Source organism: Prionailurus viverrinus, chromosome A1 (assembly GCF_022837055.1).
Source record: "Prionailurus viverrinus isolate Anna chromosome A1, UM_Priviv_1.0, whole genome shotgun sequence".
NCBI classification, from domain to species: Eukaryota; Metazoa; Chordata; class Mammalia; order Carnivora; family Felidae; genus Prionailurus; species Prionailurus viverrinus.
This window is the reverse complement of record NC_062561.1, coordinates 71,778,277-71,793,765: the sequence shown is the minus strand read 5'-3', so window position 1 is coordinate 71,793,765 and position 15,489 is coordinate 71,778,277. Positions and strand designations below refer to the sequence as shown.

Genomic DNA, 15,489 nt, shown 5'->3' with positions numbered 1-15,489 from the left:
GTTGTATTCCATACCTATTTTTAAAAGCCTGGGGGAAGGCAAGAAATATTCTGTGTCACTTCTTTTCTCATAAACAAAATCTACTTTGGCAAATAAGACAAATAAATCTATAGCAAAATTCTAACACACACACTCACTCCAGAAGAATATAAATATAGTTGCAGTGGTAGCTTCCAAACTGGGGGCTAGGGTCAGAGGTTCACAGATGGAGAAAACCTTCTTTTCCAGAATATGCATGTGACTTAAATTTAAGATTTTACATTCTCAAAAATGTTTCATTTTAACATAATAAAAATCAAAGATCTATGTCCAATATGGAATTTCTACTAATGTTAAGAAAATGTATACAGTTAAAACTAGGTATCTACAAAATACACTGCAGTAACATTATTCAACTTTCTTAAGCCATGATATAAATAAATTTCAACAGTCATGCACAAAACATACTTCTGTGAGTTACCCAGATCACAGCCTACATATAGATAAAATCAGAGTTATATACAATTCTGGACTTGCAAGGTTTAAGCCTCTCCTTTATCCTCCTATCTAAAAAAAAGTTTTTACAACTATGAGTGAATAGAGTATCATATGAATCACTTTAAATTTACTCTACTATTTTAAGAACAAAAATAGTGCTAAATGAAACTATTGGCTAACTTGCTAACTTCAGAATTTTAGTATCCGTTACAAAACACACTTCTTAACTCTAATAATGCACTATGGATTACAATCTCCCAAATGAGACAAGGGACCCAGCAAGATGCTGTCTTCCAAGTTTCTGCCTACACAACAGTCATTTTCCTACAATCTGACCATGCGCTACCTGTATTACTGTTAAATGGAGAGAAAGGTTTCTTCTATGAGCTTTGGGGTAAGTTGACCACAGTTATTTGGTCTTCACTATTTGGGTTCTCTGTGAATGCTCTATTTCCAACTTAGCCAACGAGGGCACAGTGGTTTTTATTTCAAGTGCTCTGTACCTGAAAGTCAACCAACGTAGGCCAAGTCCTGACTCTGTTACTACTAGCATAGTGTTAACTATTAGAGGTCACTGTACCTGAGTCATTGTTTTCCTTTCATTATACAGAGTTCATAATATCCAGCTTCGGTGGTTGCATGAATGAAAGAAATCATGGGTCATAATAATTTGTAAACTACATTATTACGCACAGATATACAGCAGTGTAATTCTATCAAACTATTAACCTCAACAGGAAAAAAAAAATCTAAACTCACAAAATAGACATGAAAACTATCAGACTAATTTCCCAAAAGCACTAAATTCAACTATATCCTTGTCGCTAAATGCTCTTCAACAGCTCTCTCCTCTACTAAAGTAATTATTAACAATTATAAAGATTAAGATGATTTGCCTGGCAATGCCAGACTCTGTGCTAAGTTCTTTATATAAGTTGTTTCCCATCTTTACAACAACCTTGCAGGTAGGGGTCATTCTCTTCATTTTACAGATGAAACAATGTTAACTTATTTCCAAGTTTTGCTGTTACAAACAACCTTACAATGAACATTTCTTAAGGTTTGTCTTTGTAGGTGAAGTTCCTTGTCAAGTCAAAGAATATATACACTAAATTGTAATAAATACTAGTAAATTTCTAGCAAAAAAAAAAAAAAAGCCTAAAATACTTTATATTCCCAAGAACAATTTTCCTGTCCACTTGCCTACACTGGATATTACAGCCAGTTTTTAAATTTTTGGTAAATCCAATGGAGAGAAAAATGACATCTCATCACTGTTTTTGAACAGTTATATTCCTTATCCTGTTAAAAGGTATCCAACAGAAGGAGATAAAAGAATATGATCATCAAATCTGAAGTGCTTGCTACAGTTTTCTATAAGCTTCCATGCTGAGCACTGTGGATAAAACTCACCGTCGATATGCATGTACACACGTATCTTTTAAATACGTGGGCAAGACCCAAACGTGAAACACGAACTATTAAATCTAACGTACAAATTTCTCATAAAGCTAATCCCTATAATTTGTAATGCTGTGCTTTAGTAAAATAAATTACTAAATAAATATATATATGTATATATTTACTATACTTATATATATACTTACTTTATCTATACACATACATATGTTAGCAAACTAACTAGGAACACTATGAAATCTCTTTTAATATTTATTTAATGTTTACTTATTTTTGAGACAGACAGAGACACAGAGTGTGAGCAGGGGAGGGGCAGAGAGAGAGAGGGAGACACAGAATCAGAATCAGGGTCCAGGCTTTGAGCTGTCAGCACAAAGCTCGATGCAGGGCTCAATCCCACAAACCGAGAGATCATGACCTGAGCCAAAGTTGGACACTTAACCAACTGAGCCACCCATAAACCGCTAAAATCTCTTTAAACCAATACCTCCTTTTTTCAAGAGCAGGTAGTTCTACTTTTTTTTTTTTTTAATTTAATGTTTATTTTAGAGAGAAAGAGCATGAGCAGCGGAGGGACAGAGAAAGAGGGAGACAGAAACCGAAGCAGGCTCCAGGCTCTTAGCTGTCAGCACAGAGCCCGACGTGGGGTTCAAACCCATGAACTGTGAGATCATGACTTGAGCCAAAGTCAGACGCTTAACTGACTGCGCCACCCAGGCGCCCCTCAAAGCTCTTTCATAAATTAAAGAATTTATTGGGGCACCTGGGTGGCGCAGTCGGTTAAGCGTCCGACTTCAGCCAGGTCACGATCTCGCGGTCCGTGAGTTCGATCCCCGCATCGGGCTCTGGGCTGATGGCTCAGAGCCTGGAGCCTGTTTCCGATTCTGTGTCTCCCTCTCTCTCTGCCCCTCCCCCGTTCATGCTCTGTCTCTCTCTGTCCCAAAAATAAACGTTGAAAAAAAAAAAAAAATTAAAAAAAAAAAAAAAAAAGAATTTATTTTCTTAATTCTCCTCAGAGCCTCCTATCACTGTGTTTTTACCACTCAGAATACAAGGAGCCCAGAAGGGAAATACAGAATGAAACACAGTTTGGAAATAAAATCTGTTGGCTCGGCACATTAAGATTACTGAAAATTACTGAAATTTCTTCATGAGGGTGATTTGTAGCTTTGTTTTTTTCCATGATTTAAGCAAAAAAAAAGTATGATTTGGTTTAAATCAGGTACAGTAGGGATTCTGGGTAATCTGATCCCACTGCATGTAAATTAAGCATAAAGAGTAATGGTCACGGGTACCCACAAACATACTCCCACACAGAGGCCCAAATGAAGGCTGTTATTACAAAAAAAAAAAGAAAAAAAAGAATTAGTCTTGGGAAAAAAAAACCATAATGTTCAGTATACTTTTATACTTGGTTTACTGTCTATTTTCTAATGTTTCTAAAAACAACAATGTATCACATAAAGCACAACTCGTTTTTCCATAAGCAAAATAAATATGCTGGTCTTTGAACAGCAATTTTAAAAAACAGAATCAAGGGTGCCTGGGGAGCTCAGTCAGTTGAGCATCTGACTGTTGATTTCCACTCAGGTCGTGATCTCACGGTTTGTGAGATCTAGCCTGACACTGGGCTCTGCACTAACAGTGTGGAGCCTCCATGGGATTTTCTCTTTCTCTCTCAAAATAAATATTTTTTTTAAAAGACAGTAAAAAAACAGAACTAGAAAAAAATGGGGGGGAAACCTCCATATTTGATTAAATCTCAAACATAAGATATGGTATTATAATAAAAGGAACTCCACAGTATCCAACTTCAAAAAAAAAAAAAAATTCCAGGGGTGCCTGGGTGGTTCAGTTGGTTGAGCATCTGACTTCAGCTTAGGTCATGATCTCACAGTTCATGAGTTCAAGCCCCACATTGGGCTCGCTGCTGTCAGCACAGAGCCTGCTTTGAATCCTCTGTCCCCTTCTCCCTCTGCCCTCCCTCCACTCATGCTCTCTCAAAAATGAATAAACATTAAAAAAATTTTTTCAGCTTCTCCTTGCCAAAGTCACCACCACCAACATGGTAATCTATCACCACTACAACGTAAAGCATATCTCTAAGAATATATTCAGTTTGAGAGAGTAACTATTGAATCCAATGGCTGGTCACCAATCACACAATGTTTATATGGCCTAACATAATCAGTAGGCAATTTCACTTCAATGCTGTATTATTTTTTATGGAACTTACCAACTATACCTAGATATCCCAAAAGGAGCATTTTAAATGGCACACTCCAATGGGAAAAGATTTTAATGCTAGGAAAGCTCTATCCCAAAAAGAATCTTGCCACGATACACACAAAAAAAGACAAGGGTTAGTTATCACTAGCTGCATATTTTCGTTGTGAACCAAAACACAGCAACATTGCCTTCTAACTATAAAGCAGTCCCTTTTGTGATAGACGAAAAGTTTTCTTGCAGGTTATTGTTTTATTATTTTTAATCTAGTAATTATTTAATCTTTCCATAACATTCATTGAGCCTACTATGCAGAAATCATTAAAATATAAAACAAAAGGGAAACAAAGACCAATGAGACCAAGTCTCTCATCTCAAGAGGAGATTAAAATACAGTAAAGGAAAAATTTTCATATGGAAAGTGGTATATCAAATAAGAAATCTCAAAAAAAAAAATGCTCTAGCAAATAGAAGAAAGAGATTACTTCTCACCTGAAGGGCATGGAAACTATGCTGATAGTAGTAACATGTGAACCATGCCTTTCGGGACAGGCAGAAGTTGGAAATGTGGGAGAGGACCGGTGTGCCCACAGGGTAAAGAGGGCTGAAAAGGATGGAACAGGAAAGAACTAGCCATGTTTGAGAATGGCACTGTTGTCTTGGCTGAGGCATAGCACTGACAATGGGAAATGGAGGAGAAATTAGAAAGAAAATTAGTCAGAAAGGAAGGTGCTCATTCACCTATTCTATACTCTTCTCTCTAATGCAAAGCCCCTGATGGAAATATCCTTCATTTAAGGAGAATGTGAACTTCCTCATAGTATTTTTCCCCTGAACTGAAGTCACTTGTGGACTTGACTTATTTTCCACAACATGACTGTGAGCCCCTCATGAGCAGGACACACATCTGATGCCTTTTTATATCCTTCTCAAATATAAACATAGCAAACAACCATTTTTTTAACAATTGAATGCATGGATGAACACACAACAGGCTGTGTCATTTAACTTCTCTGAGACCCAGATACTCTATACCAAGGGTTGGCAAATTTCTACTACAAAGGGCCATACAGTAAATATTTTAGGCATTGCAGGTTATTTGGTCTCTGCTATAGCTTCACAACTCTGCTGTTATAAAGCCAAAGCAGCCACAGACATCACGTACATGAATGAGCATGGATGTGTGCCAATAAAATTTAATTTACAAAAACAGGCGGCAGGCTGCATTTGGCCAATGGACCATGGTTTAGAGACTCCTCATCTACACAAACTTAAGTCTAATACATTATATTGTACAAGCACATTCACATGTATTATATTCAAATCACTTTTGACATAACGATACAACTCAGTCAAAATTTCAGGCAAGAGGCTAGCAAAAAAGAATAGAAATGGGAAAGTGTGCACATGCTGCACAAATGGTAAATGTGGTAAATGTGGGCCTTTGGTTGCTTCCACCTCATCTGCCCTCTCCAGGCACCTGTTACCATCTGTGTCACCTTACATCACAACTCCATCAGGCCTCACTTTAATCTTTAGGCCCTAGTTTTTAACCTATCAATTGGTTAAAATAAATCATTCTAAACTAGAACTCTAGGATCTCAAAAATTGTCCAAATTAAATTTATGGATCTTAAGTCAAAATTTCATCTAGAAAATTATATTCATAAGTAATTCTGAATCCATGAAACAACAAAATATAAACATTTCACAGAAATAAAGTATAACATATTAGAATAGTAAATTAAGATACCTCCTGGGATAACTGATCCAATGAGCTTTTTGAAACATTCAAAATCCTAGTTTAGCACCTGAACACTAAGTTTTCAGTACCATCTTGAATGTAGTTCAATTCATTTAACCAAGGTGGTAATATCTGGAAAAGACTTCGGTAATACAAAAGTCTTTTCCCCAAACAGAAATTTGATCTTAAATATTACAATATGCAATGAAAAGGGAAATAGATAGAATCTTACTTCTGGCTTCACAGTCCATGCTTGTGTTATAATAATAAATCACTGGACTCTTTGACATAGTTAGCTACAAATCTGAAGAGTCGAATTTTTAAAAAGTCCATATAGTATATGACAAACTCAGTGTCATTAGCTAGGTATAAAGGTGATATCATAACTCTTCCACTTTTATTCTTTAAACCAAGACCTGGGTTTCAGAACAAAAACTCTTCACTTTTTACAAGTAATTTTCAAAGAATTGATGGGTCAATTAAAATTCTTTAATGCATCATGACCCACATTTACAAAAGCAATACCATTACGCTGCTTTCTGAGATAGAAGTCAACAGATTCTGATCCATTACAAACTTACCAGACATTTGGCAAATTCTTTGTTTTCTGAAAGGAATCCATAACCTGGATGTACCTTAGAAATGAAAACAAAACACACATTCAATTTTACAAAAAATTTCACAAAACCTTTAGTAAGCAACACAGAGAGTGCATTATTGTACTTATAGTTTAAGGGCCTTGAGTAAGGTTACTTCTCCTCAATACTGGCAGCCGCAACTCACATTCCTGAGTACAGACCCAAATTCCAAGAGACTGACTATGCAGCATTCACTTGCAGCACACTACCTTTTTCCTAGCCACAATCGGGACCATAATTCTGCCTATCCACCTACATCTGACTATGCTATTCAACACGACCCAAACTCTCCCTACTTCTTCTGAGGCTGCCTTTGGCCACAAGAGTGGAGAAATTTCTAATGGCTGGTGGGTCGAAGTACAAGGTTAAACAAAACCATTTACGGATAGATGAAAAACTCCTAATTCCCCTTCCTTTACAGTCTCAGGAACTACTGCTTTCTAAAACCCTGAGTAAGCCAACAAATGCATTTTATTCCTAATAACATGAATATACTCAACCACTATCCAGTGAGCAGTTTCTGTCAAATCTAGGTAAAATCAAAGTCTGGTTTTATTTTTTCTTTGTATTCTGAAAATTTTTATGCTAACTAGACGTCTACTCTTTCTCCCCTGGCCCAACCCATTTAGCCACTCACAACCACTTTATGTAATCCTCTCTCACAAGCCACGTTGCTACAGTTGAAGTTCTACCGTCCTGTTCTACCACACCAGCCAAACAAATGTAGCCACTCTATCACTGGTCAGCATTGAATGTATTTCCAAGAAAACAAGTCTGCTAGAAGGAAAGTCAAATTTTGGAAGGAGCCAATATCATAATCTAGAAGTAGCTACACATCTGAGATTTTTAAACGCTTTAGGAACATGGTACAGAATTGAAATGACTGCATCACAGGAAAAGTTTCACTCCATCAACTGCATTTCACAGAAACATTTGATGAAAGATTGCACTCTGACAAGCTGTTGTCAAAAGGTTAAGAGCTTTACCTTCATTAACTCTGATAATAAACTGTAAACATCTATAATATGGGTTCATGAATTCAGTTTTTTATCTAAACCTGTATCTTACTAAAACATTTCTTTCAAAGACACATGAGCTCTAACTGAAGCACTCCAGGTTAATTGCTGGTGTTGGCTGTTTCCATCCCATTTCAGAGATGACTCCCAGTAGTTACAACATTATATATAATTAGTTCTCTGATATGAAACATATATACCCACCAACAACAAAACACTATTCCTGATGTCAGAAACCAGTTCCTTCCCTGGATTCCACCCATTCAAACAGAATTAGACATGGAAAGCATTATTTATTTCTCCGTGCAAGTCAAGTGTATTCCACTGACATTATCAAACTGAAATAATTACCAATTGCATAGTTTTTATTTCTGGAAGTGTAACCAGGTGTCCTAAGGTTAACATGATTAAAAGAGAACTTAAAGAAGAATCTTTTGGATCCTACTGGTAATACAGATTTTTTTCTTTATCTTCTTATTACACTGAAAGGGTTAATACTCAAAACTAATTGGGATTTTTTTTTCCCTAGCAAATTTGGAAATGAACTGAAACTGCTCCCTGGTGTGAAAGCTGAATCCAACAGCCACCTGCAGGATCAGCGACCAACACTGCCAGATGCTACAAAGCCTTTGATTTCCAGTAGCGAATTCGGACACATTTAACTCGTATGACATGAACTAACTGCAACAGCATTTTCAATCATTCTTTCTTATTTTTTTTTCCTGAATACCAACTCTAGCTTTCTGCTCACTATATATGAAACAGCTGCAGTAGATAGATTCATTCAGACTCACAGCTTGGGCCCTGGTTTTCTTAATGGCTTCCATGATGGCATCCATGTTGAGGTAGCTTTTACTGGTGGGAGCTGGGCCAACACAGACAGCCTCGTCTGCCATTTTCACATGAACCTGAAGAGACAAATCTCTGCATTAACAGATGCTCCCAGCACAAAGAACTCCCATCCCCTGCAAATATACACAAAATTCCAAATCTGATTGTCTCACATATCATTTAGGTAGTCAGATCTCTTTTAAAAAGTGCACTAAAAAAGAAGAGTGGAACAAAGAAGCTCAAGAGGTATATTAACCATGACTGTCATTTATTAGAAGCCTAATCACTCTCTAACCAGGTAACTTCCAAAATATTCCCTACCAATTTGATTAAATAAACCCCCTGCAAACAACTTTAGCCCCTTACTTGGTTCATCAATACATAAATACCGTATCAAAAACTACCCTGTTACATGTAGCCAGAGTAGCCCCGTATTTTCCCGAGAAGCACTCATGCTCAGTTCTAAGCAAGCTCCCCAAGGAAGTGGGGATAATTAAAGGGACTGAATGAAGGGACACAGTGAGTGTCCCTACACAGCAGCAGGTCAGCACTAAGCATAAATTAAAATTCACCACTAAAGAGTTCACTATCACTACACATGAGCCACAGAATCTTGACGATCATTTAAATACCCTCACATTTGATCCTCATCCATTTTACCTTTCTCCTAGAAGACCAGATGTGTGCATGAGTCTACTCAAAACTTCAGAATATATAGTCCATTTTTAAGACTACTTATTTTAAAACATTTTAAATCTATTTTTAAGTGTAGGCATTCACTCCTGAAAAGAATAACTTATTTACTTCTAAAAAGAACCTATTCTAAAATGATAATGGGATTCATGTATCTTTGAAATGGATTTCCCTAACGGTCTTCCAGTTTAAGGAATTTCCGATCAGTTTAACTTTATTTTACAAAGCAGACATAAAAACTAGAGCACTTGCATATACCTGGACATTTATGAGCCCACCCCCCCCAAAAGTCTAAGATAGAAAGTATTTTTCAATACTGCTAAGTTATATTCTTCGCCGTGAAGTAATTTTTAAGAAGCATTTTTTAAGAGAACAAGCAAGCACGCCTGAGCAGTGGGGCATGGGGTGGGGGGGAGTGAGTGAGTGAGTGAGTGAGTGAGTGAGTGAGTGAGTGAGAGAGAGAGACAGAGACAGAGACACAGAGACAGAGACAGAGACAGAGAGAATCTTAAGCAGGCTCCATGCTCAGCACAGAGCCTGACGCAGGGCTTAATCGCCTGAACCACAAGATCATGACCTGAGCCAAAATCAAGAGCCAAACCTTTAACCGAATAAGCTACCAAGGCACCTCAATTTTAAAAGCTTTTGAAATTCGGGGCAGCTGGCTGGCTCAGTCTATTAGGTATCCGACTTTGGCTCAGGTCATGATCTCACAGTTCATGGGTTCGAGCCCTGCCAGCAGGCTCTGTGCTGGCAGACAGAGCCTGTTTGGGATTCTCTCTCTTCCTCTCTCTCTGCCCCTCCCCCACTTGTGCTCTCTGTCAAAATAAGCTTTAAAAAAAAAAGTTTTGAAACTCAATTTCAATTTTGTCATCATTGTTGTACTAAATGCCTGATGTGATTTCACTGGGTTGCTAATACAAAACCAAGTACATTCAAGCCATGTAATAAGAGCAACTTATTACTGCCTATCAATGACTAGATGGATTTATGTTTCAAGAACTTCAGTATCTTGAAAAATATAAATCCCTTTTTATATACTTCAGTAACATGTAACAACTGTGGAAAAGTTAATTAACTAGGATTACTGCTGGCTACAAGTTTCAAAAGCAAAAATAAAAGATTTTAAGTACAAAGTAATCCTCAGAAACTTTTCCAACAGGTTTTTAATTATTAATTTCCTCAACATATAGTTTTATATTTTCATTTTTTTTTATTTAAATAGGAGAAAAGTACATGAACTGGCCCTTTATTTTCCAAATAATAATATAGCAGAACAAAGTGTGTTTTTCATATTACAGAACTGAAAAAAATCGTCTTCCTCATTAACTTTTTTTAATGACTTTAAACACTTAGATCCAGATAGGTTAGAAATTGTGCCTGAATTTTAAAACTGAGTTAATGGACATTTTCATGTTAGTCCATTAGATGCCTAAGATATGCTTGGAAAAGATACTCTCCTTGGTTAAAAACACTGCATCTTAGTGTTAAGCAGTACACTAGAGCAGATCTGAATGAAAGCTTTTAAATACATTCTCAACTACTACAGACTAAGAAAGATAGGGAAGACAAGCAGGTGTGAAGACGTTTTGTCATGCTGGGAGGGTCTGTGAAACCTATCACTCAAGAAGATTTGCAGTCAGGTGGGCACTCCCCACCACGTCCATGAATACTTGAGTTTTCCCTGGGATATCATCCAATGTGACCACAACATGAGGTGGGACACTGCCAGGATGACAGACTGTACATTAGATGTGCTCCTTGAGAAGAATGGCAATGCCTCATACGATCTATCCACACTTCAGTACCCACCCAAATCGAACCCAATTCTTTAACGTTACCAACAAGCAAATGTCACCCTTAAAGACTGAAAAGGCAGGGGAACCTGGGTGGCTCAGTCACTTAAGCATCCAACTCTTGATTTCAGCTCAGGTCATGATCTCACAGTTTTTGAGTTCGAGCCCCACATCGGGCTCTGCACTCACAGTGTGGAGGCTCCTTGGGGTTCTCTTCTTCACTCTCTGCCCTTCCCCTGTTCACACTCTCTCTCTCTCTCAAAATAAGTAAATAAACTCTAGGGGTGGGGGGGAAACACTGAAAAGGCAATGAAAAGAATGCCAACTGCAACAATCTTAATTTGAAAAACCAGGGGGGAAAAACATTTTTTTTAAAGATTTTATTTAAGTAATCTCTACACCCAACATGGGGCTCAAACTCCACTGACTGAGCCAGCCAGGTGCCCCAGAAAAAAAAACATTTTTAAAAACTAGATAAAATCCTATCTCTAACGATGGGGGGGGGGGGGGGGGGCACGAAGAAGAACCTTTCTTTCTATTCTATACAATGTGTCCAAAGAGACATACAAATGTCAACAGACTAGCATTCTTGCACATCATTCTAGAAAGGCAATTCATCCCTAGAAAACAAAACATGAGAATTTAAGTCAGTAAATATTACATTTGCTTTGATTCCATTTTGTAAAACTACATGTGTAACACCATGACACATTTATTCATGATTATTTGGGGATGGTAGAATTAGTGACTTTACTATTTTTCTTCTGTCATAACTTATACAATTTGCAAAGTGACAAAGCCAAAAATTAAAAATTACAGGGAAAAGAGAATAGGTTTTTGCTAGTTGCAAAACTCTCAATTTCCTAAAATCCTATTTTCCTATCAGTAAAGGGAACTGTCCCAGAACCAATCATGGAATCAAAGGGTTTGCTGAGTCTTTATTTGCATTTCTGAGAATACAGTCAAAAACAAAGGAATGAAAAGAAACTAGAAGGACTAGAACCATATTTTCTTACTTTGGCCCCTGGAAGAAGCAGCAAGGAGAGATGGGAAGGATGGAAGAGGGGGAAGGAGACACCAAGTATGAAAACAAACGCTTAGCAAAAGCAATTATCAATGTGCTAAGACCACAATGAAAAGGTGAAAAGGACTGTGGAATGGCGGGAGTGCAGAGTTAAGTATGGTTGGTTGTAAAGGGTGGGAGAAGCAGAGTGATCGCCGAGAAAAGGTTTGAAGTGTTTTGTCCATTTTTTTAGCTTAGGAAATGCTTGAACAAATGCCCTTAAGAAGGACTCTTCTAGAAATAAGAAGCTAAAAAACACTTGAGAGATGAAAAATTCACAGTAAATGGTTTTTGACAAGTGAGTGTCAGAGCTAGGAGGTAAGGGGAAACAGAGGATAGAGATCATCACACACACACACACACACACACACACACACACATGCGCACGCACGCGCCAGGATTTAAACAGATGAAGGAAAAGAAAAGAAGACAGGAAAGACAAGCAGGAGGGGCAGAAGAACCAACAGCTTGTTGTGCAGTCCAAGACAAGCCCCCCAAGCACCCATTCCCCAGGCACTGTGCTGCCTAGAAGCTCCTCTCCACAGACATTCTCGAGCCACCAGTACAGAGAATGCAGCAGGGATAAGATCAGGAATGTTTCTTTCCTTCTAAATAGCAGGAAAATGCCAAGAATGGGTATAAATACAGGTAAATTTACAGACTTGTTGCAGAAATTAAAGGCTCTGACCTTTGGCAGTTCCTATGTAGTGTGTGAAGCAAGAGACAAGATCACCTTCTGACAAAAGCAGCAAAGGAGGAGTCACTGGTGGTGTAAGAAGAACATAAAAGAGGGAGCCTGGGTGGCTCTGGTTAAGCGTCCAGTTAAGCTCAGGTCATGGTCTCATGGCTCGTGACTTCAAGCCCCGCATCACGTTCTCTGCTGTTAGTGCAGAGCCCGCTTCAGATCCTCTCTCCCTGCCTCTTTCTGCTCCTCCCTGCTTGCATGAGCACTCTCTTGCTCTTTCAAAAATAAACATTAAAAAAGAAGAAGAAGAAGAAGAACTACCATGGAGCACATCACTGGCTCAACTGGCGAAGCATGTGACCCTTGACCATAGGGTCATGAGTTTGAGCTCCACGTTGGGACTTTACATTTAAAAAAAAAAAAAAAAGGAGGGGCGCCTGGGTGGCTCAGTTGGTTGGGCAACTGACTTTGGCTCAGGTCATGATCTCGCAGTTTGTGAGTTTGAGCCCTGCGTCAGCTCTGTGCTGACAGCTCACAGCCTGGAGCCTACTTCAGATTCTGTCTCCCCCTCTCTCTACCCCTCCCCTGCTCACGCTCTGTGTCTGTCTCTCAATAATAAATAAAGGTTGAAAAAAAATTTTTTTAAAAGGAAAGAAAGAACTACCATATGATCTAGCAATTCCTCTTCTGGATATGTATCCAAAAAAAAAAAAAAGTGACATCAGGATCTCAAAGAGCTATTAGCACTTCCAGGTTCACTGCAGCACTATCCACAATAGCTAAAATGTGTTTAGAGACATTCTGAATATCCATTTACAACTAAATGGATAAAGAAAGTATGATATACACTCACAATTGAATACTATTAAGTCTCTTTAAAAATGGAAATTCTGCAATGTGTGACCACATGAATGAACTTGAGGACATTATACTAAATGAAATAAGCCAGACACAGACAAAATACTGCATGATTCCACTTACAGAAGACATTTAAAACAGTCAAATTCATAAGATCAAAGACTGCTGAATGGTGGTTACCAGCTGCAAAAGGAGGAAGAAATGGGGAGTTATCAACAGGCATAGTTCCAGCTATACAGATGAATAAGCATTAGAGATACACGTACAACATTGTAACTACATTCAACAAAAATGTATTTTACAATTACAGGCTGTTAAGAGGCCAGATTTCATGTTGAGTGTTCTTAGCACAAAATTAAAAGAAAAAAATGAAGGAACAAATTTCAGCCAATTCGGTCATATACAACTCTTAGGTTCTTACTGGAGAGGATGGTAAACACCAAAAAGTTGAACAGAAAGAGCTGGGTGAGGATCAGCTACTCCTTTAACCCATCTTGCTAAAGTTTATAATAAAAGCAACTCTCAGTCCAAAGTCTGCAACAGATACATTTATTAAGCAAACATTTCTCAGCAAGACAGCATATAACCTGTTCCACATGCTGAATAAAATCCAAATTCTTATCTGATTACCATCTCGCATGAAAGGGTCACCAAGGGATGCATAATTAAACTCCAAAGGCAAGATTTTCCTATCTTTACAGTTGCTATAAGACTACCAGAAATCCTCCTCTCTGATGGTGGGACACCAAAAATATGGAATTCAAGAACAGAGCAGAATCCCTAAAGGTAAATGCCCTACTAGATTTTTATATCTTGTCCATGCCAGGGTGAAAGGTCTCTGAAATATTTCAGCCAATCCAAAAACCTTGAATAACACTAATTTCAGTAAGAAGCATCCATTTCTAATATCCATACTGCTATATTTTAAACCACTAATGTCATCAACAAAAATCCATTTACTTAAAAATTTAGTCTTGAGGTGACATTAGTGGTTTAAGGTCCAACTCTTGATTTTGACTCAGGTCATGATCTCATGGTCATGAGATCAAGCTCCCAGTCAAGCAGGCTCCATGCCCAGCAAGGAGCCCAACATTCTCTCTCTCTCTCTGCTCCACTCTCCCCACATGCTCTAAAATAATAATAATAATAATGAAGTAAAAAAAAAAAAAAAAGATTTAGTCTTGACTGAGATACGGCAAGTTGTAAATGCTTTTAAAAGCCATCCCTGGGAGTGCCTGGGTAGCTCAGCCGGTTATGCACCGACTCTGGGTTTTGAGTCAGGTCATGATCTCACAGTTCATGAGTTCGAGCCCCAAGTTTGGCTCTGTATTGACAACAAGGAGCCTGCTTGGGATTCATCATTCATTCATTCATTCATTTATTCATTCTCTCTCTCTGCCTTTCCCCTGCTCTCTCGCTCAAAAATAAGCATTTAAAAATAAATAAAATAAGGAGCACCTGGGTGGCTCTGTCAGTTAAGGGCCTGACTTTGGCTTAGTTCATGATCTGACTGAATAGAGGGACTGCCAAAAATAAAATAAGATAGGGGTGTCTGGGTGGCTCCGTTGGCTAAGCACCTGACTCTTGATTTTGGCTCAGATCATGATCTCACGATTCTGGACATCTAGCCTTGTGTCAGGCTCTGCACTGAGTCCTCAGAAAGCAGGATGGCGGTGACATTCCTCACATCTGCTCTCGCATCCATGTGTAAAGAACTGGCCAACTCCAAGGCAGAAGGGGCCTGAATTGCAGTGTATGAAACAGATGTGTTTGTCATTGGAACAAGAGAGGACGTGCTTTTGTCAACATCAGAAAGAATTTTCAGAAAGATTTTGTGGGGGGTGCCTGGGTGGCTCAGTCAGTTAAGCATCTGATGTCGGCTCAGGTAATGATTTCGCAGCTCATGGGTATGAGCCCTGTGTCCCACTCTGTGCGGACAGCTCAGAGCCTGGAGCCTGCCTCTCTCTTAGATTCTGTGTCTCCCTCTCTCTCTGCCCTTCCCCCACTTGCACTCTGTCCCTCTCTCTCAAAATAAAAACTTAAA

General features: G+C 38.4%; 1 protein-coding gene across 5 annotated transcripts in view; it reads right to left on the bottom strand.

The window, feature by feature from the left end:
- Window positions 1-15,489, bottom strand: part of PCCA (propionyl-CoA carboxylase subunit alpha) — a 417,383-nt gene that overhangs the window by 341,264 nt on the left and 60,630 nt on the right. For all 5 annotated transcript variants that reach the window (XM_047863104.1, XM_047863113.1, XM_047863129.1 and 2 more), the window contains exons 5-6: window positions 8,314-8,427; window positions 6,447-6,500 (exon numbers count right to left, since the gene is read on the bottom strand). In XM_047863104.1, coding sequence (XP_047719060.1) covers window positions 6,447-6,500; window positions 8,314-8,427 — 168 coding nt within the window. The remainder of the gene's footprint in view (window positions 1-6,446; window positions 6,501-8,313; window positions 8,428-15,489) is intronic.